The 22,814-nt window shown below is 51.8% G+C and overlaps 1 protein-coding gene across 2 annotated transcripts in view; it reads right to left on the reverse strand.

Moving 5' to 3' along the window:
- Nucleotides 1–22,814, reverse strand: part of RIN3 (Ras and Rab interactor 3) — a 116,625-nt gene that overhangs the window by 50,216 nt on the left and 43,595 nt on the right. For both annotated transcript variants that reach the window (XM_059182462.1, XM_059182461.1), the window contains exon 3: nucleotides 17,786–17,903. In XM_059182462.1, coding sequence (XP_059038445.1) covers nucleotides 17,786–17,903 — 118 coding nt within the window. The remainder of the gene's footprint in view (nucleotides 1–17,785; nucleotides 17,904–22,814) is intronic.

Raw genomic sequence — 22,814 nt, forward strand, 5'->3', positions numbered from 1 at the left:
CTTCTTTGGAGAAGTACCTATTTAAGTTCTCGGCCCACTTTTCAATCAGATTGTTTATTGTTTTGTTTCAAAGGGCTCAATTAGAGTTCCTCTGTAGCTAGGACATTTTCATTATGTATTCATTTATCAACAAATATTTATTGTGCTCATCATGTTGATAAAAAAGGGTAGATGGATGTAGAAATTGAGTGCAAGCCTCCCAGTAGAAGGATGGCAGGGAATTTGCCAATGGTCTGGCCATAGGACCTACCTAGGACATCCCACTGACGGATAAAGATTCAAACAACCAGCTCCTTCTCTTTTGATGATTTAAAATTTGGTGGGGGTGGGGATGGGAGAGGTGTAACTGATTTCACCTTACAGAAAATCTTGCATGAAGCAAGGCCTCAGTATGTGTGTTTATGGAACGAGCATTGTCTAGATGAGAACTGCCCCAGGAGGAAAGGGTCCCCAGAGGGATGCAGGAAGGACCATGGGCTGGTAGGAGAGGCAGAGTCTACAGAACTCTCCCAGGGCTCATCCTTGGAGAGAAAAAGCCATCACTCCCAGTTGTTGGGGGGAGGGGGGGAATCCAGGAAGTGGCCCTACTCCAATGCTTTATGTGACACTGAGCCAACCTTCCCTGAACCCTATCACCTAGAATGGTTGGAAGACAGATCTTTTTTTTTTAATATTGAAGTATTATTTTATGATTTATGATATATTTTTTAATTTTTTATTTTTTATAAACATATATTTTTATCCCCAGGGGTACAGGTCTGTGAATCACTAGGTTTACACACTTCACAGCACTCACCAAAGCACATACCCTCCCCAATGTCCATAGCCCCACCCCCCTTCTCCTAACCCCCCTCCCCCCAGCAACCCTGTTTGTTTTGTGAGATTAAGAGTCACTTATAGTTTGTCTCCCTCCCGATCCCATCTTGTTTCATTGATTCTTCTCCTACCCACTTAAGCCCCCATGTTGCATCACCACTTCCTCATATCAGGGAGATCATATGATAGTTGTCTTTCTCTGCTTGACTTATTTCGCTAAGCATGATACGCTCTAGTTCCATCCATGTTGTCACAAATGGCAAGATTTCATTTCTTTTGATGGCTGCATAGTATTCCATTGTGTATATATACCACATCTTCTTGATCCATTCATCTGTTGATGGACATCTAGGTTCTTTCCATAGTTTGGCTATTGTGGACATTGCTGCTATAAACATTCAGGTGCACATGCCCCTTTGGATCACTACGTTTGTATCTTTAGGGTAAATACCCAGTAGTGCAATTGCTGGGTCATAGGGCAGTTCTATTTTCAACATTTTGAGGAACCTCCATGCTGTTTTCCAGAGTGGTTGCACCAGCTTGCATTCCCACCAACAGTGTAGGAGGGTTCCCCTTGGAAGACAGATCTTAATGGATTCTCATCCCACTTCCTAATGTACCTGGGTCCCCAACTGGAAAGGCCAGAGGTGCAGACCCTGAAAATAAAAAGCCATGGCGTCAAGAAGCTGGGGAGTGGTTCCCAGCTGGAAGCAGGAGGGAGAGTCAGCAGCAGGCGTGGTAGGTGTGGCCAGGCCCACCCATCCAGGGGCCTCCTGTCCCTCTTGGCTCCTTCCCCTCTTGGGAGGTCACAGGAGCCTTCTGGCTGCCGGGAGCCATAGTATGGTTGTCATGGGAACCCCCACCTGGCCCTTGTGTGGCTGAGGTGGGAAGAGGACTGTTTCCTGTCCAAAGGCCCAATTTTCTGCAGTAGATGAAAATGAACTCCCCTGCTCCCAGGACTGAAAGTGGGGGAAAACAGCAATTTCTCAGTCTGGGGGGACCCCGACATTCCAGACCTAGCTCCGGCATCCCCTTGCTTCCAGATGACGCTACAGAGGGCAGCTGCTTCACCTGTGAAATGGGAGAACAGCCCTCTCCCTGCCAAGGAAGGGTGCTGCTTGACTGGGGCTTCTGGAATGGCTGGCTCCAGCAGGAGAAGCTGCCAGACCAGGGTGCAGACAATCTCACGCCGGGCAGCACCTGTGTTCTCTAGGCAGCCCTTCTGCCCGACCGTACAAGGACTGGAACACAGAGTGGTGCAAACTTTCGGCCCTGCTCCAGGCAAAGCCTAAACGTGGACCATACTGGCCAGGCATGGGCTCCTGGTTCCAGCAGCCACAGGCCCAGAGCTCAAAGCCCTCCCTCTCAGAGACTTGCTTTCTTTAACTGCCAAGTGAGCAGGAAAGTAGCTGAGGCCCTCCCTGGCCCTCTGGCTCTTTGTGTAGAGGCTGGTGCCCCGCCCAGACCCTGAGTGAGGAACGACAGCCCCCGTACCACAGACAGCGACAGTCCCCGTACCGCAGACAGCGTAGAGTCTGAAGGTCTGTGGAGGGAGGGCAGGGACCTGGGAGAGGAGGACAGTTTGATAATGTGCTGGAGACAGATCCCTTTCTCTCTCCTTGCCTGGCACGGATGGTCCACCCTGGACACCCTGGTCTCTGGCTCATCGGCTGGCCTGGAGCCCCCGCACTGTCTATTTACCAGCCTGCCCGAGCTGCCCTTTGTAAAGCCCCCAGCCCCCTGAGCTTCATGGTTTTTCAGTGTAAACTCATCCTCTCTCAACTGTCTCCACCACATCTCCTCCATCAACCACAGGCCTCTAGGGGGAGGGTATGAGCTGCAGGGAGGCTGACAGGGAAAGGAACAGGGAGGACCTGCCAGCCACAGTCAGGGGCCAAGCAGGGGACTGCTTCCAAATGCTCCTAACGCCCCCCTATAGGATCTCGCAAGGGAGCACAGAGGTGCCTCCTCTTTTAGGTGGCTACAGCCCTGCACTAAACTGCACAACTTGACAAGCAGAACACCAGCTAGACTTTAACCCCCATTCAAATCACCAATGAAGTGCTTCAGGGCAGTGCACAAGCTATGCAACTGTCCACGGCAGCCCTGGTTATAAGTCATGGCCATCTTTGCTGGTTGCGGTTGGCGTAAAGAACAATTTCCTCTTGATTTCATCTTAAGAATTTTAAGATGAATAAAATACCACAATGTCCTTTTTACTGAGTTCTACACCACACCCCAGATTGGCTCAGACTAGAGACCTGACCACAGCCAAATGTTCCTCCTAGTGGATGGGGAACCACGGAAAGCCAGAATGGAAGGGCCCTTAGGGGCAACTCCAGTCCAAACTCCCTCATTGCACCGGTGGAGAAACTGAGGTACAGAGATATTATGTCATCATCCTTTGAGAGACGACTAATTTGGGTGCTTTCCAGAGTTTGACTGTGATGATCTCTGGAATCTAGGTTCTGATTCGGATTACTGTCGTTCTGCCCCCTTCTCCCAAATCCTAGCATGGGCTGGGATTTTTGAGCCTCCTGATTAATGATGGAAGGGTATTGTTTTCAAGGTTTCAATAATAATAATAATAATAATAATAATAACAACAACAGCAGCATCAGCAACAACAATAGTAGTAAGAGTATTATCTACCATTTATTAGTTGTGCCGCTGCGCCAGCCTCTATTTCTAATCATCACGACAAATTCCATTATCCTCATTTTAGAGGCAGGGAAATGAGGCTCAGAGAGGTCAAAAAAGCGGCCCAGCGGCCACAGTCACAAGGCGCCTACAGCCAGGGAACGTGGTCAGGAGGCACCTTTTGCTTTGGAGAGGTGGCACGGGGTGGAGGGAAGGCGTCCCAGTCTTCCCTACCGGAATGCACTCAGTGTGTCCCTGCAGCTAGCAGAGATGCCTTCCTATGGGTCATACTAGGCAGGCCCCATGTCACCCTGGGGGAAGCCCTCCCGGTGGCCGTGGCGCTGGGTTCACATTCTGCCACCTCCTGCTATGTTCCCAGGCCTGACTCCAGCCCAGAACGAAGCTCCCGGGAGAGCGGGAGTCAGGTGTCCTGCCTCCTCACCACCCCAGAGCCGGGACCTTGCCCCGGATGCCCCGGATGCCACGGATGCCACGCATGCCACGCAGCCTCAGCATCCCATTGCGAACAGCGCTCCCTTGGAGCCCCATGCCGGCAGCCACGTCGGCAGCCGCTGCCACTGGGCTGTCCAAGCTGTGAAGAAAGATTCCTTTTTCTGGACGGTGCTCTTCCATATTTAGCAACCGTGTGGATGAGGCTTTAAGTCTGGGAAAGGAATACGGAATCAACTGCCGCAACACAGATGGGACTTTGCCTGGGAACTAGGTAAAGGTTCAGATGCCAGAAGAGAAGGGGACCCATTAGACAGAGGAGTGAACTGCCAAGTGTCAGGGAGACCAAAGAGTAAGCAGGCCAGGAGGTGTTCGGGGAGCAGGGGTGGGAAGGGGTGGGGGAGGGCGAGCAGAGGCAGGCTGTCTGCCAGCAAGGGGTCTCATTACTCACAGAGAATGAGCTGGAAGTCTGGGCAAGCCATCTGCCTGCTTCTCAGCTCACACTGAGGGGCCAGGAGGTGTCTTTGGTGGTCCCCGTCAAAAAGAAATGCTTTGCTCTGCTGGGCTGAAGGAAAAAAAGGAGGCAGCCCACGGCACTGCCCTGCTGGCGAGAACAGCCCCGAGTTCCAGAGAAGGACCCATCAAGAAACAACTGAGCTCAGAAAACAACCTGGGTTCGACTTCAGGATCTTAACCCTGAGTTTGCAAATCTTTATCTGAGGTCCAAAAGAAAAGTGAGCACCACTTACAAAAGCAGCGGGAGGCCCAGAGAGGTTCAGTGGCTTGCCAGAGGTCACAGAGCTAAGAAGTGAAACCTCCCCCTCCCAAAAGACATCAGGCCGGTGCCCTCCTGAATCGCCATAAATGCTCCTGGTCAGGAAAGGGGACACGCTGCTGCTGCACAGAGAAGAGTCTCCACCGACACAGGGAGGTTCCTGTGACCTCCCAGGGATCAGGGCTCCAAACTCTCTGGCAGTTCCTCCAGCCCGACATCTCATTCAGATTTCCCCTTAGTTACCAGATGGCAATTCCACAGCCCAGTAAGAACAGTGATGGAAACAGGTATCTTGACCCCAAAGGATGTGACCACCCCAGAGGGACCCTGGAGAGTTAGCATCTCATGCTCCAGACACTCTCCAAGCTCTAGGGCTCTGCCCTCCCTCCTGAGCCCTGGACCCATCAATTTATCCAATTTTCAATCAGCAAATATTGCTGAGCATCGACTATGTACCAGGCACTGTGCTAGGCACTGGGATGATGGCGATGGGCTTCTTTCTCCCAGGTACAGTGGCTCCCCCATCCCTTGCTGTCACCCCCGCCAATCATTCTTCCCCTCAACTGAGGGTGGTGCAGCCACAGGGCCCTGACAGTGGGCGCCTACTGATCCCTCTTCCTTCTCAGCCATTTCTGCCAACCTGTGCTGTCAGTCCTCCTCCGGAGTATCTCGGGAGTGTGTCTTATCCTCCCACACCTGCTGGAGGAGCTGGGTGCAGGCCCCACCGTGTTGCCCCAGCATCACTGCCAAGTCCCCTCTGCTCTTCATCCTGGGTGGAGGGTCTCCCCTGCACTCCAGCCTCTGCACTGCACCCCCAGCAGTGAGGGGCATCTGTCTATCTATCGATCAATTTTATTTTTAGGTAATCTCTATAACCCACTGTGGGGCTCGAACCCATAACCCCAAGATCAAGAGTCACATGCTCCACCCACTGAGCCAGCCAGCGGGGCTTCTGTTTAAAAGGCACATGAGATCATGCCCTCCCCCCCATTTTTAATGTCCTCTGTCAGGGGTTCTTCCCCATGGCCTTCTAGATAAAGGCCGAGCATCGAGACCCTGGGTGCACACTGCCCTGGGATTCAACAGCCCGCATGTCCTTGTTCATGCTGTCTCACCGCCTCTCGTGCTCTTCCTCTTCTCTCCCAACAGGACTCGCTCACATGTCCTCACTCCTCAGAGGCATCCCCCTGGGGTCTCACTCACCCTCCAGTGTCAGGAAGCTTCCCTGATTGCAGTAAAAGCCCAACACCTTCTTAATATTGTCATGGGTGTATCCCTACAGCCCCATGTCCTTAAACGGAGTAGATGCATAAGTGCACGTGGTATACGATTCTCTAATTATGTAGTGTGCGTGGTCTTTGCACACCGAAGTAGCTAGGAAATTTCCCTGAGAGCAGAATGTGTTTTCAACTCAAGAGCAGTATAGCCCAGTGTGACGAACACATGCTAGGGGGCCAAGCTGCTGGGTTTAAACCCCAGACCCACCACTTACTGATGCATGACCTCAAGCAAGCCACTTAGCCTCTCTGTGCCTCAGTTTCTCCATCTGTAAAATAAAGATTATACCTGTCGTGGTTATCTATTGCTATATTACAAACTGCTTGCAAATTCTGCTGGCTTAAAACAATGCTCTTTGTGTAACTCATGGTTTCATGGGTCAGGAATTTGGGCAGAAATCTGCTGGGAAATTTTTTGCTCCTCGTGGCACTGACTAGGTCACTTGGTGGCATGCACCTAGGGACTGTCCTGGTCCAGAGGATCCTTCACTCAGGCCCAGTGCCTTGGCAGGAGAAGCTGAAGGCTAAGCTCAGCTGGGCCCTCTTTGGCTTCTCTCCCTGTCTATATGGTCTCCAGGAGAGCTCTCCAGGTGGTCTCTCCAGTATGGTGGTCTCAGATTTCTTACAGGGCAATCCAGGATTCCCAGAGGCCATGCAGAAGCTGCCAGTTCTCTTAAAAGCTACACATGGAACTGGCAGAGTGTCCCTACTGCCTGACTCTGTTGGCCAAAGCAGTGCCGGGCCAACCCAGATTCAAGGGGAGGCGCTGTAGCCCTTGATGGGAGGAGGGGCAAAGAAAGTACCGCCATCTTGAATCTGCCACAGGATAGTGTTTCTATCCTTGGGCTGATCTGCAGATTAAATGAGTTAATTCATATAAAAAGCTCCACAAGTGATTTCTACCAGTGTCTTCTGTCCTTAGTCTCTCCCTGTACCCAGCAAGTTCTCAGTAAGTATTCTGTATCCCACTCTTTAGTAGAGGAAGAGGCGCAGAGAGAACATTCTAGGTTGGATGGCATAGAGCAAGTTTCTTGTCCCAATTGCTGAACCACATTCTGCACACCACGGGTCACCTGGAGTCCCAAGACTGCACCGTGAAAACGAAGTTGTGAGGGAGCACGAGAGAGCAGAACCAACACCAACTGAGGGCATAGCTACCGAGCCCACCTGCCCCTCTCCCAGGTGCCCCCCAAGCCTGCATGTTCCAGATGAGGGAATGGAGCTCAAATGGGTTCAGGAGCCTGTCCAAGTTTAACCAGATGGTGAGTGATGGGCTTCAAATCCAGGTCTGCCTGTCTGATGGCTCTTTCTACTACAGCTAAGAAAACCATGGAAAATGCCCAACTATGTCTTCTCAATGACCGATGGGACTTTGGTCCTTGGGACCCTGACACCTATTAGAAGGAAACTCTCCGGCTCCCAGCAGGAAGTGCCTCACAATCTTAAAGGTTATCCTGTGACCAGCTGACGGTCTCACATTATTCACGGTTTCTCTGGGAATCCGTCAATGTCATGATGCATTTCCTGTTTCTGCAGACATCCCGCACACACGCACCCACCTTTTTAAGAAAAGAGACAGCTCTTCACGTAAGTATTGTAACTGATTACCCATAAATACACACTTCATATCCACAGGCACACACATCATGCTTTAGTTTGCAAAACACGCACATATATGTCAGCTTCCCATGGTTCTGTACGGGAGGCACTGGAATCCCCATTTACAGTTTTGGAAACTGAGCCACAGCGTGCTGGTAAACACGTAATGACCAGCCCCCGGCCCAGGGAAAGAAACCTCGGTTTCACCGCATTTACCAGCTTCCATAATGTAAGAGCTCCCACCATGCTAGTTTTAAGCACTGAGTTGCGATGAGACGTGCACGCTCCCGTCTCACTGGCTAGAACAAGCTGACTCCCGTGTGCCACCAGAGCCACAGCTTTGAGATAAAGCCACTCTCAGATGGTCCTGAGGGAGCAAAACCATCAAAAGACCTGGGACTCGGGTGGCCCACAGACTAGAGGACTAGAGGGACCCGTTCTCAGCACAGCTGCCCTTGCCGAAGCCCCCTACTCCCTGTTTACTCCCTTTCTGTCCAGCTCTGGGTCTGTGCAACGAACACGATGCATTTGAATAAAATTTCAGCTCAGGCTTCAGAATCGGAGGGTCATTCCAAAGTTCCTAAGCATACTTGATGACTGTCTGCTCTCCCTCCCGCTCCTCCAACTTCCCCTGTCGTGGAGAGCCACAGGCATACAGAGAGAATCTCAAGCAGACTCCATGCTGAACGCAGAGCCCGTCATGGGGCTCGATCCCAGGACCCTGAGACCACGATGTCAAGAATCGAAGGCTTAGTCGACTGCACCACCCAGGAGCCCCCTGAGAGGAACAACTTCTGTGAAAGCTGATGCGGTGTCTGGCACACCGGAGTCTGGTACAGTGACTGGCACACGGTGTCCCTAATAACTGGGGGCTGACAGCTGTATGAGATTTCCTGGGTAGGGCCTCGTTACTGGGGAACTGGGTCTCATCTGGGGGCTGCTCAGGGCAGTCTTGCACGGGGGAACAATGACTACATTCAAGAACATTCCAGCAGGGGAAGTTGTGCTGGGCCAAGTTCCTTAAAAGTTTCCACTGTGAAAACCAAGATCAAGACAAGTGATAAGCACAACAAAACATATGCCAGAGGATCAGGACTGCTGGTAAAAGCAGTGTAAACTATTATTCATTGATTCTCAACAGATAAAGGGAGATGGACACAAAGAGCCTCAGAAGACACCAGTCTACTTCTACAGAACTTTCCAGAAGGTCCCACCTCTGACTTCTTCCTTAAATAGTTTGGGTAGAAAGAAGAAGTTGGTGGTACAGGCGTAATAATGTGGCCTTCCAAGAGGCCACCCTGGCTGCTTGGACACTGAGTAGCATGTATCTTTCTCAGCCCGTGACCAGGCTTTATAATCCAGGAGCTTAGGATGTCTGGGGTCAGGCAAACAAAGAATAGTGCCTCCTCTCTGTGTGGGGCTCTGCCCTTCCAAGGCAGTTCGTTTCCATCTCTGGCCAGGTGAGGTCAAGGGTCCCTTCTCTTAGGAGTCCCGGAGACGCTGAGTGACTTGCCTAAGGTCACACAGCCAGTTACTGGCAGAGCCAGATTAGAACCCAGTTCAATGACACCTACCCATGGCTTGGCACAAGCTCACCCTGGCCCTCTAGTCAGCCACTCCCTCTTCCTAGGGGTGAAGCCGCCTCGAAACTTTCAGAGCAAAGCAAATCTGGGAGGGGCTCTAGAGGTATTCAGAGGTAGCAACTGGCTTTCTCTTTCAGGAGAAACCCCAAAGCCTGTAAGAATATCTCCTTAGAGGTCCTGATCATGGGGTAAACCTCCCAGAGCAAGCCAAGCCTCCACACAGGGTCAACAGGTGAGCCACAGAGCACTTGCAAAAGTACTTTGCTTTGTTTCTTCCACTCTTGCCCCAACCTGCTCTGCTTCCCCAGTGACCCTTTTAAGAGCAGAATCTGGGGCTCCTGGTGGCTCTACTGGGGAAGTGGCTGCCTTTGGCTCAGGTCATGATCCCAGGGTCCTGGGATCAAGTCCCACATCAGGCTCCCTACTTCTACCTCTCCCTCTCCCCCTGCTTGTGCTCTCTCTCTTTCGCTTACTCTGTCTCTCAAATAAATAAAATCTTAAAAAAAAAAAAAAAGAAAAGAGCAGAATCTGGTCTTAGGATGACCCTCTGTAGACAGTAGCTTCATACACACATGAATGGGTGGGTGGAGGGTCCCTCTTGCCTTCCTGCCTGGCGTCAGGTATGTTCACATATGTTTTGTCTGTTCCTCATAACAATTCACTGTTGGAATGGAGGCATAATTCACTCCATTTGTGGTCAAAAGCGAGGCTCCCTGTATACATGGGCCACCCACTCAGGCCTGATGCTGGCATTAAACCCTCATCCCCACAAATCCATTTCCCTCATCTTCCCCTTCTCTTACCCCCCAATACCCTGCGTTTTAGATCTCTCTTCTATCTCTATAAAAACATCCCCCTGTGTCCCACTTGCTCAGGGCAAAATAAACTCCTGGCAGTCCCTGGGTTCCCGTGTCCCAGAGAAGGGGTATAGCACCCCAGCTCCTCAGGAAGTTTCACCCACTGAAAAGGCCTCTCTCCCTTTCCCCTTTCCTTGGCCTCGCTGGCCTGTCCCAGATCCCCCACCACCATCAGGGTCCTTCCCTCAGGTAGGTCTCTCGTGCCTTTCCTTCTCCTGCTCTGTGCTGTTCCTGGGAGGGTGCACCGTCACACCCTTCACCCACACGCTCCCTTCAAAGGCACCAGTCTCGTCTGCGCACCTCCTGCTCCAAGTCTGTTCAGGCCTTCTGTGGACTGCAAACGAGGTCCCTGACTCCTGGGGGTGGCTGTCAAGGTCCTCGGTGACCCGGCTGAATCCCACCTTCCCAGCCTCATCTTTGATCTCGCTTCCCACCACCTCACCCCCAACAGAGCCCCCCAGAAGGGAGATTCTCCTTCCTGCCCCTTAGCCTGATGTGGGCTATGGCTTCTGCTGAACAGGCCTTGTCTCCAGTTTCTCATTCTCTCCCAAAGAGGCCTGGAGGACTTCCTTCTGTCAAAAGTCATCCACTCTGCTGCCCCCAAAGTACACACTTAACATTCAGCACTTATGACAGTGTGGCCTGCACTCCTGGGGAGGGATGTGTGTCTGTCTGTCTGCCTGCCCTACGGATCCAACGTCAGGGGCCATGTCTCACAGAGCCCATCATAAGCGTCTTCCATTTGGCACATATTCAGTTGGTTGCAATATTATAAAAATGTTTAATAAATCAGAGAAAGCTCATAATAAACTGTTTAAATAAATAAAGGGAGGCTAAAAACCATATGTACCACCATGATTCAAAATACACTGGGGTGGGGGAGGGGACAAGGAGCCCAGTTGCCGTGATGAGAAGTCATGCACAGAATTGCTTAATCATGATATTGTACACCAAAGCTAATATAACACCGTATGTGGACTATACTGGAATTAAATTTTTAAAAATGCATAGAAAAAAAGAAAGAAAAGAGAAAAGAAAAGAAATGAAATTCACCAGAGTTTTACAATAAAGTTCTTGGAGTTAAGTTATCCGATGGTGTATTTTTTTTTTCCCCCTGGGCCAACCCCACCTCTGGAGGCCAAAAAGGGAATGGCTGAAACCAGAAAGAAACAAACTGTGGTTAGCTCGTAGCCCAAACGTCCCTGGGCAACAACCACTGCTCGACAAGTTGAATCAGCTTGTTAGTGGAGTTCTCCAGGAGCAGGAGCAAGGCATTGCAGAAAACAATGGTTCTGCGGATTAAGTTGGTGTTACTCAATCCCCATAGCGAATTATAACTGCTGGTCATTCCCCAGTGCTTCTTCCTCAGGGATGCGGTGATAGCTTTTCCCCAGTAATAGCCCCATTCTATCCAGGAGGTAACACGATGGTGTTAGGAAGTTACTCCAATTTTGAGGTTGGTCCCAATGTGTCTTTTCCCCCCACACCACCAAGCAATTCTCCTCCACTAGCTGGGTGACCTACAATTCACCTCCATCCTGGCACTGTTCACCTGGAGGTAGTGTTGGACCCCACGGCTTAAGGGCTCAGTCCCCCAGGCGCGCCCTCTGCCCCGCCCCTGTGGATGTTAATTGCAGCTCTGGTGATCACCTGTGCCGGCTATCAGACGCAGAGAGGTGGGATGTTCCTATGACTCCCGTCTTAGCCTCGATTAGTTTGCTAGAGCAACTCATAGAATCCAGAGAAATGTCTTACCTACCAGATCACCAGTTCCTTATACAATGATGTAAGCCAGGAACAGCTGGATGGAAGGGGTTGCCCGGGGCAGGGGATGTGGAAGGGGAGGGGAGCTTCCCCACTCTCTGTGAGCACCCCACCCTCCCTCAACCTTGACATGCTTACCAACCCAAAAGCTCTTGAACCCCGTCCTTTGGGTTTTCGTGGAGGCTTCAGCACATGGGTATGACTGATGACAGACATCATCAGCCTTGGCGACTGAGTCCCCCTCCAGCCCCTCACTGCTCCCCGGAGGCCGGGGTGTGGGACCAAAAGGTCCCAACCTCCCATTGTGTGGTTGGTTCCCATGGCAACCAACCCTCACCCCACAAACACTGGTGTAGTTGAAAAAGGGCTTGTTATGAGTTATCAAGACACCTTTACTGCTCCTAATGGGTAGGACATTCCAAGGGTTTGGGGAGCTCTGCACCCACAAATCGATGGAGACCAAACATATATTTCTTATGCTTAATCATGATAACAGTTGTGATGCTGCTGAGTGGCTCCCCTGCTCCAGGCAATATTGTCCAGTCCCCACACATAATCGCTTTTCTCTCCTCCAACAGTGGTGCTGCAGATGGTCCCATCTTGCACACAAAGAAACCGACACATGATAAGTCGCTTGCCTGATGTCACAAGGTGACAGAGACAGAAGAACGCTGTAGAACTCTCTGCCCTCCCAAACAAAGCACATGCTCTCAAGAGGTCTGCTTTGACCAGCACGTAAGACCCACCAAAACTTAGCACTGCCTCCCTAATAAAATAGCAACCTTGCCCTGTCCGCTCCGACCTCGAGGTTAGTAATAACCACTCCTTACTTCTTTACAGAATTAATAAATACGCTGTGGTCCAAATACAGGCGAAGGCTCTTCCTAGGACTGTCAACTGTGAAGAAGGGGTCAGACCCAGCAGCAGCAATGTGAACCCTGTGTGTGGACCTCAAAGGCATTCTGGATGATACTGTGACCTGCCCATCCATACAGATCTCTATTGCCCAGGAGAACTCATCTACAACGTCTTTCTGCCTTGGTGTAAAAGCTCCCCCAGGCCAGTAGTGAGAACTACCAGGGCCAATCAGCACGGCATCTGCCACACTGACCCACGAGGTGGGCTCTACTCCTAATCACAAGTGTGTCTATTAGCTTCAACTGCCTGGCCTAAAACCACAGACCTCAGACTGGGGAAGGTGCTCAAGGCAAGAAGAGAGCCTAACTGAGCTCGGCAGGCTGGCCTTTCTTTTTCTTTCTTTCTTTCTTTTTTTTTTTTTTTTAAAGATTTTATTTATTTATTTGCCAGAGAGAGAGAGAGAGCGAGCACAGGCAGGCCGAGTGGCAGCAGAGGCAGAGGGAGAAGCAGGCTCCCAGCTGAGCCAGGAGCCCGATGTGGGACTTGATCCCAGGATGCTGGGATCATGACCTGAGCTGAAGACAGCTGCTTAACCAACTGAGCCACCCAGGTGTCCCCAGGCTGGCTTTTCTAAAGCCAGCAGCTTAGCCAGGGTGGTAGGGAATAGTCAGGGAAGACAGTGGGGCTGAGAGCCAGGCCGCTGCTTTCTGTAGGGGCCAGACCACACTGGGCGTCACTGTCTGATGGTTCCCCTTCTGGAGATGGGGACAACTGGTTTTCTTTCTCTCCTTTTTTAGCAGCCAGCAGAAAAAAACCCCACGACGTGAATATGTCAATGTCACCATCTTCAAGGGTGCAGATGAATGAAAAAGTAGCTTGCGTCCCTGTGCTGTGCTGGGGAGTTAACTTTGGCCATAAAGGGGCAGCTGGCCTAGCCTCCATCCATCCTGCGTCCTGCTCCTTTGTCCCCTGGGTCCCCTGCCCCAGGGCCTCTTTAGGTCCCAGTGAAGCTAAGTGGCCACCCAGACCCTGCAAGGCCTTCCTCTCCCCTCCGTGCAGCAAGAGGAGGGCGGACGATGTAGCAGCCGGTGACGCTCATTCAAAGGGGTAGCTCCGGCCCTGCAGTCCCCAGTTTGAACAGAGGGCAGCCGTACAGTTCAGGGCTTTGGGTCCCCACAACATCACCAGCCCCACCCAGTGATTTGGTGTTTTGAAACTCTTAACAAGGAACCAGAGGACCATCTAAGCACACAGAAGCACAGAGGCGGCTGAAGTGAGCCGTTCTTGCTGAAAGCAAACGAGCGGGGCCACAGATGAGGCTGACTACCCGTGGGGGATCCCCTCGTTCCCCTCCTTCGCCTGTGTGTGGGGAATCCCAACGAAAGGCCCCACTTCCAGGCCTGGGCCCTCCCCTTGCCCACTTCCTCTCAGGCTGACCCCTCTGTGGCCACCACAGCCACAGGGGGACTCCAAAGGCTGGCGACTCCCTCCTCCCATAAGGGATTACAAATCAGGCGCACACGGCGGATGGGATTTACCCAGAGCCTGGAACCCTCTGTGTGGGCTCATTCTACTCTTCCCTTTGGCTTCATCTTGCAGAAGGATTAATAATAGTTATAATAATAGTAATAGTAAGAATAATAATAATAAACAAACACGATTATAACCCTCCATTGTGCTCCAGGTACTGTCCTAAGTATGTCACTTTTTAAAAAAAGATTTTATTTTTTTGAGATAGAGAGTGAGAGCAAGGGCACGAGCAGGGGGTAGCAGCCGAAGGAAAAGGAGAAGCAGACTCCCAACTGAGCAGGGAGCCCCATGCAGGGCTCATTCCAGGACCCTGGGATTATGACCTGAGCTGAAGGCAGACGCTTCACTGACTGAGCCATGCAGGCGTCCCTATCCAGCGTATTTTAGATACACTAACCCCTTCAAGCATCCTAAGGGAGAGACACCATTACTCTCCCTATCGCAGAGGCCTCGAGAAGTTAAGCAAGGCCTGGAGAGGTAGGAAAAGGCAGAGCTGAGGCCAGCCATGTAGCTTCCATAGTCTGTGTTCAGTCACCATGTTAAGGAGGCAGGTTCGGATTGAGGAAGAGAGAACAAAAAGGTCAGAGCAGTGAATCACTGAGGCAAAGAAACGTATTACCTGGTACTTTCTTGATGTTGCCTGGGTTCAGGAGTCTGAGGTTTGGGGAGCAGTGGAATAATATAAAGATACATACAAACTTATAGAGGGCATCTGGTAGTCACAGTGAATAGACGTGAATCATGATTAGAAGAGCTACACTCCGTGAAGGGATGTTGGTTTGTTTTGATGGTCTTTTCAGCAAGTTGAGCACTGAAATGTTTCAAAGTTTAAGACTGGGAGGGGTGCCTGGGTGGCCCAGTGGGTTAAGTGTCTGCTTTCAGCTCAGGTCATGATCTCAGGGTCCTGGGATTGTGCCACGCCTGGGGCTCCCTGCTCAGCGGGGAGTCTGCTTCTCTCCCTCTGCCCCTCACCCAGCTTGTGCTTCCTCTCTCAAATAAATAAGTAGAGATCTTTAAAATATAAAGAAACAAACAAATATTTAAAAGTGGGAAATGAGATTCTACCACATGGTTCCGGGAGGAAGATATGCACCGGGATGTAACCTGCCTCTATGACCGGGTGCCCTGGTTGGTCTCCCGGGCTCCTAATTGGAAATGAAACACTGCCACCAAACGGGGCATTCTGGGTCCACTGGATAGGACCTATGCATCCTTTCTCACCAAGTCCCAAAAGGCCAGGGATTGTATTTGAGTTGGAAAGACTTACAAGTGATTACCCTGGAGTCTAGGGCAGGGAAGTGGGAAAGAAGAGTGGGGAAAGGAGAAAATGGCATCTTCCAGACATTCTGCCAGTCCAGCTTGGTTCCTTTTTCCTCCGAAAAGCCTCCCCTACCAGTCCGCCCTTGAATGAAGCTCCCTCCTCGCACTTCTAGAGCACCTGTGGATGCGTGCAGCACATCACCACTGCCCACCTTCAGCTACATGCCAGAGGCTGGGGCTGAAATTCAAGGGCATAACTGGCGCTTGGGTTCTAAAAGGACTGTAGGTAACTAGGGCCTGGGAGGCAGGTCTTTGAACCCAGCTGATGGCCGAACTTACACCCGGGGGTCTGTGCATCCCCAGGCAGCTGCTGAGAACATCTGAGAAAAGGCTCATGTTCTTGGAGAGCCATAGGTGCCCCCAACAACCTCACCCCTCTGCAGTCATTAGAGGTGCTGTGTATTGGTTTGGGAACCTATGACCCTTCTTCCTCTTTGAGATCCTTATACTTTCTTCCCTGCAGGACACTGCAGGACAGGGGTCACTGGGATTTGCTGTCTAAAGTAACAACCTCACACACTCTACCCCTTACAGAGTCCTAACAGCTCACCAGGATCCAAGTCCTCTCCTTGTGCCTGCGCACAAGCCTGGACCACATTTCCCAGGCTCCCTTGCAGCTGGGTGTGGTCAAATGACGGAGTTCTAGCCAGTGGAATACAAGCCTAGGTGACACATGTACTTCCTGGATAAGATCTCGGTAAGACCCGCCCACAAGCTTCCTGCTTCCTATTGGCTGGAGTCCACCCTACGAACTAGGGGAGTCCACCTGCTCTAGCCACAGAGCCTTCCTCAGGGGATCCTGAAAAAGTCCTCCCTACTGATGAGGAATCTTGCCCAGGAGCAGGACACTAGGCTCTTCTGGACTTAAGTCATGACACTTTTTGTTATTGTGGCAACTAGCTAATCTTCCCGCTTCCATGGTCTGCACAGCGTGACTCTTCAGCTCAAGGTCACCCTGTATGGTTACTTGTTTACTGTCTCCTCCTTCCACCTGAATGTGGGCTCAGAAGGGCAAGGGCTGTGTTTCACCCCCTGCTGTGTCCCCAACGGTAGAGCAGCTCCTGACATAGGGGAGACACTCAATAACCCTGTGCTGAACACACAGTGAATCCGGGTCTCTATGGAAAGGGCCCTTATAGCAAGAAAATCAACCTGTTTCTGCTTTCACTTTCTCATCCACTTCTGGAGCTGGAAGATTTGCTTTTCACTGGGTCCCTGCGGGACCCAGCCTGCATTCTCTCCTCTTTGAGGCCCTCCTGGAATCCTTCCCACGGTGGCTGGCATCCCATGTCCCTGAGCCAGGGGTCCTTCTGTAGTCACACTTGTCACACCGCACAGCAAGTAGTGACATCCATGTCTCTTCCACCCCATCACGTTCCCCAACCCTGCTAGGCTGGGAGATCCTTGAGGCGGGGGCTTTCTCAACTGTGTATCCTCCCAGGGCTGGGCCAAGTGCTTCATGAGAAACAACTAGTCCAAAATATTTAACAAATGTCTCTAAAGTATTTATCATATGTATGTTATATGGATATATAATATTTATGAGATACTTAATATGTATTTTATTGTCTTTAACTCTTTTCACTCTGCTTCTAACTAAAGGTAAAAAAGTTCCCACAGCCACACGGATTTATAAGAGGACCTAAGCTGGTGCCTGGAATGTTCTAGAGATTCTTCTAACTTCTAGGCTTTTGGAGCTTAATACTTAAAACACCCATAAGAGGCCTGGACCCTTTCACTGTGTATCCATACAAACCTGCCCCTGATCAAAGGCCCCCCAAAAATTTTCCCACTGGGGCCCAGGCCTGCTCATGGCAGCTCTGTGCACACACGGGATTTCTGGCTTCCAAAGTATGTGCCCATTGGACACTCACAAAGGCCCTGGGACTCAGGCAAGACAGTGACTATCATGTGCATTTGACGGATGAGAAAACAGGCGTAGGGAGGCTGAATGACTCGTCTGAAATCCTGGTTTGTGTGTGTGCTGAGCTGTCTCTAGGACCAGGGGCCCAGACAGTTCCTCTCCTTTTCTTCCTTTTCTCCCGCCTAAGCTGAGATGAAGAAAGTACACGAGGAAGCAAAGCCACCATGCCATGACACGCGTGCGCAGAACCGCGTGCTGACTTGAGCCATAAAGTGAGTCCACAACAAACCGGGCCAAATAACTTCCGGGGCCTGAAAGCTTCCCCCCTCTTCTAATTTTAAAGCCCTCTGGCCTGCTGGGGGTGTGGGTGGTGGGGGTCTGTGGTTATGTGGGTAGCATCTTCTGCTGTCTTGCTGGGTGGTCGGGGCCAGCACAGGAAGGCAGGTACTTACTCGATTTTTCTTCTTTAACGGTGTATTCGAGCACCTCGGACGAGCCCTCGTTCAGGGAAGGGAAGTGGACACAGAGCACCAAGTGCTTCAAGCTGTTGTCCCGACGGACTAGGAACGTCTGCAATGGAAGAAGGGGGGGAGCTCCATGAAGCAAAGATTTGGGTGATGGTCAGGAGGACAACAGTGGGATAGAAGTCATCCAGAATGTTCCAGAAACAAGGAGGCAGGGTGGGGGAGTCAAGCACCGCTTAGAGAACTGGGGATTCTGCCCTCAGAACCAAGTGTCATCTGGCCCGAGTCCCCTGGCTCTCGAGTCCATTTCTTGGACGCCCACAGAGGGGATCCAACTAAATCAATGCTTCCCAAAGAACTCTGTGTTGTAGGTGCAGAGTTCAGCGGGAGTGTTACACATGTGGGTTCCTGTGCCCCAGCACTGGGGCCCAGAATCGGGGGATTCTGATAAGGGCAGCGGTCCTGCACCCACACTCAGAAAAGCTCTAGGGCACAGGGAGTCATGTTGATTTTGAACTCACAGCCCAGCATGAATACTCTCCTCATTGTCATCCCCACCCTGGGCCCTAAGCCTCTCCCACCCAGGCCCCCAGTGCCTAGGCTGGAGCCCGGGAAACTGGGAGTCTGGCCAAAGGTGCTGAGGGATGAAGGCTGGGGAGCCACGGGGTCATCCGCACGGACATGGCCCCAGCTGTGAGAGGCTCTGGAGAACCTCTAAGATGGTGCTTTTTCCCTTTCCCCACTAAGGCACACTGTCCTCCACCCGCTTTGTGATGCTCCAGATTTTCTGCCCTTGTTATTGGTGACTGTTATTATCCTGTTGCTATGTTATTGTAATTGTTAATATAACATAATATTATTGATTAGCAGCAGCTGACACACACTGCCTGCCTAGTCTGCCTCGAGCCTTAATCCCAGGTGATTAGATTCCATGATCTCACTTAGTTCTTTTATTAAAGCTATGGGGGGGGTGGCATTATTATCCCCATTTTATAGATGGGGAAACTGAGGTAAAGAGAGGCAAGCCATGCCCAAGACTACTAGGATCATAAGTACTAAAGCTGGGATTTGAGCTCAGGTCCTTCCCCTCGGATCCTAGGCACTCTACCACCCTTGTACCCCTGGACCTGACCCAGAGAGACTGTGTTCCTTTGGGAGCAGTGACACCTTGAGCCCACGAGTCACTGGACTGTGGCTGAAAGTTTATAGCACCTCTCCTGGAGCAGGGCAGGATGGAGAGAGCATAAGAACCTGGAGTGGATGGCGGGGGGCGGTGATGGGAGGGAGGCTTCTGGGGTTAGAAATGCAGGTGGGTTGCTGCCTGCAAATGTGCCCCAGCCTGGAAGGTGGTCCTCCCTAGGGGCCCAGCTGGAGGTCAGCTGGCCTCTAGTCGCCCCTGCACAAAGGGAGGCCACCTGATGCCCCGGCGCAGCCTCGCCCTACCTGGAACAAAGGCATCCCTGAACTGATGCTTTGCCCTGAACCTGATCTGACCCCAGGAACAGGCTGCCCTTCAAAGAAAAGCAGTCACCTGGCCTCTCCTTCTGAGGTCCAAGGTCAAGCTGTCTTTTGCCCCTCAAGGCGGGTGGGAACCTGCAGTGTATGAAGAAACGTCAGGGCAAGTCTCCACTGGGGGTGGGGGGTGGGGTGGGTGAGTGCCATTTAATAAAAGTAGATCTGGTCTTTGTCCCTGGTTCCTGGCACAGAGCTTCAAAAACCCTTGGAATTTCCTGAGCCATAAGTGTCTTTTATTATTCATAATGAACTGCTTTTTATCAGACCTGAGTTCACACTAACAGGTGACTCACAGTGGGCCCCTGGTGTCAAAGGAGGGGGTGGCCACAGAAAAGCCATCCCTATCTCAAACCTCCTCTGGTGCAGAGAGGAGCTGGAACTGAGAGGGCCACCAAGTTAGTCCGTGGGGTCTAGGAGACAAAATCCAGCGGAGGCCATAGGAGCTTCCTGGTTGTTGAACACGCAGATATGCCCGGATTCCCCCAGGGGAGGGTCTGGGGGACTGTGTGTGTCCCTGCCCACCGCAGACCTCACCCTTCTTTGTCCCTGACACTGGCTGCTCTTGAGTTGGGCCCTTTAGAATAAAAGGGTCAGCAGAAATAGTGCTTTCAGGAAGTTCCCAGAGTTATTCTTATAAACTGTCAACCCTGAAGGGGGGTTGTATTTGCAGCTGGGTTAGAAGTGTGAGTGTGGGGAGCCTGGAGACCCCCCCCTTCCGTCTGTCCCCTGAAGTCAGGGCAGCCTTATTGAGGACCCTGACCTTTAACTTCTGGGGCCTGCACTGCCTCCGGGTAGTGTCAAAATGGGGATGAATTGGGGGACACCCTGCTGGAGTCCGAGAATTGTTGTCATAGCACAACGAGTGAGTGAGTGTGTGTGCATAGGGCATACGGAAGGAGTGAACTCTGGGCTTCCCCAGGGCCTCCCACCCGGAACTCTGGGAACAGGGAAGGGAGGCCTGAGCTGGAGCTAGCGGCACCCCCAGGAAGGCCGGCAGTGCAAACCTGGACCCTTGGTGCTGAGCCCGGGTGGGTGATGAGGCTGGTGCCCCAAACTGAAACCGAACTGGGGAGGGTTTCTCTCTGTGCAGGGAAAGCACACGCTTTACAATTTAGTGCCCATGTCTGGGGACACCTGCCCAGGTGGGTCCCTCATTCAGAGGCCACGCACGGGCAGAGCTGCCTCTCTCTGACCTTGAGTGTCAGGAAGGAGGGCCTGGGTTTTTCAAACTGTGGGTCACGACCCGTGAGTGCAAATGCCACTAAGTATTTTTATTTTTTAATAAAACAGAGGAGAACAGAAGATGAGAAAGCATCCTTCTCATGCCTATGAGAAGGATGGACTCCTTGACAGAGAGTGAGGAAAAAGAGAGAGAGAGATCCTCGAAGGGCCAGGGCCACAGTCCAACACAGATTTCTTTCTTACTCTACTGGCCTGGCCTTCTTCCTTGACTATTTTGACCCACACTGATCCCTCTCTCGGTTGACTGCGATGACCAAGCATGGTTGCTGGTCTCCACGGGGGACCTCCTTGACCCTGCCCTGTGAACTAATTAGCTCTTTCTTACCCAGCACATACTCATTTCTAGATTTCTTCACTGCTGACACACTGGCCCTGTGCTTCACCCTCGAATGCCCCTGAGAGGAAGAAAGAAGATAGGAACCCTTGGACAGTTACTTCTCTGGCTGGAAGGAGGGTCAATCTGTCACAATCTGTATTTTTCTTGGGCTCCCAGAGGGCCCTGAGCAGCCAGTTATGAGCTCGGTGGCTCTGGGTAATTCTGTGGTCCCCGAGCCTCAGTGTGCTCATCTGTCAAAGGGGAGAACGACACCAGAGCACCCAGCAGGCAACAGAATCGAACCAAAGCCCTGCCCCTCCAGGTTGGAAGTCATGGAGGTTACACAGGAAAGCCCCCAGTGGGATAATCGGACCTCCACAGATGCTCCCTAGGGCTCAATTCTCCGTTTGCCCCCCTCCCCCCACGGCTGGGTTTTGGTCTTCAGTCTCCCAGTCTCAGGCTCTGTGGTGAACTGGGGAGAGTGTTGGGAGAGTGGTTCAGCAGATGGTGAGGAGCAGGAGGCTGGAACAGTGGCTCCCACTCACCTGCGCTATGGCCACGCTCCTTCCTTACATTTGGCCTCATTCACTCCTCACGGTGAGGTAGGTACTGACCATCTGTCTTTGACAAGGGAAGACTCAGGGCACAGAGAGGCCACACAGACCCAGTGCCATGCCGATGGGAAGCGCAGAAGCAGGACAGAGACCCAGGTATCACTGGGAGTACCTTGCTTCTTTATTGCTCTCCTGTGTCATGGACTCATTGCGGGGTAGGGGCATGGACAGGGATGGGAAGTCCCCCAGGCTGGGTTCTGACCAGTCCCCAGGTCTTAATGCACCTACCTACCCTTTCTGCACGGCCACAAAGCCTCACACAGCACTTCCTTCTACCATGGCCAAGTCCTGGGGCTCTTATCTGAAAAGCCAAGATAAGGCCCTGGGGGAAGCTGGGGTGTGGGGTGGGGGTGGCAGAGGCTGTGAGTGGGTGGGGGAAGGATGGGGAGGGAGGCCGGAGGAGACTTCTGCCCGTTCCTGCCTAGATGGCCACGAGGGAGGGGGAAACTGAGAAGGTCTGCCTGGACCACGGTCCTTCGGAACAAGAGAGTCTGTTCTGTGCTACCCTTTGGGGAGGATTAGCTGCTCAGCTAGTCACGGGTCCCTTTTGGGAAAGAGCCACAAACAGCACCCCAGACACAGTGTCGCTGTGCAGCAAAGTGAGGAACAAATGCATAGTGATCCCTGGCTTTCTAGGTCCTGGGGAATTGCTGGGCTCCACCTTGGGCTGGCCTTGGCTTATCCCGTTAGAGGGGGTTCATCGGTGATGGTGGCCGCAGGTGAGTACACAGCAGGCTGAAGGACTGCACCGGCCACCCAGAGCTCTTGCTCCAACACCCTGGGGGGTTCCAGGTGCAAATTCTTCAAGCCCCCTTTGCTTCTCTTTCCAACCGCTGTGGCTAGCTTTCGAGAGACGCTGGGGGACCCAAAATCCCAGCTCTGCTACATGCAAGCTATGGATCCACGGACAAGCCACCTTTAGCTCTCTCGGTCTCAATCTCTTCATCTGAGCACGAGAATGATAATATCCACCTTTCAGGGTTGCTCTGAGAACTGTTGATTGGGTACATCACATGCCTGACACCAAGTGTGCACTTAATAAAAAGCACTTACAATTTTTATTATTAGAGTAGACTGCTCCCATTTACCGAGCACTAACCCACATGCTAAGATTTTTAGAGGCATCATCTCCTTTGATAATTATTAGCCAGATGATTACTATGTATCTTTTTCCAAAGGGAGAGATAGGAGTAAGGGACTCACAGAATGTTCTCCTATGTGGTAGATTAAAAATGGCCACAAATTCCTTGTAGTTTCTCACATCAAAATTCCCCACATCTGGAAGGAGTAGCCTTGGGACTTGCTTTGACCGAAATGAATGTGGCAGACA

The sequence above is a fragment of the Mustela lutreola genome, chromosome 7 (assembly GCF_030435805.1).
Source record: "Mustela lutreola isolate mMusLut2 chromosome 7, mMusLut2.pri, whole genome shotgun sequence".
In the NCBI taxonomy this organism is placed as follows: domain Eukaryota; kingdom Metazoa; phylum Chordata; class Mammalia; order Carnivora; family Mustelidae; genus Mustela; species Mustela lutreola.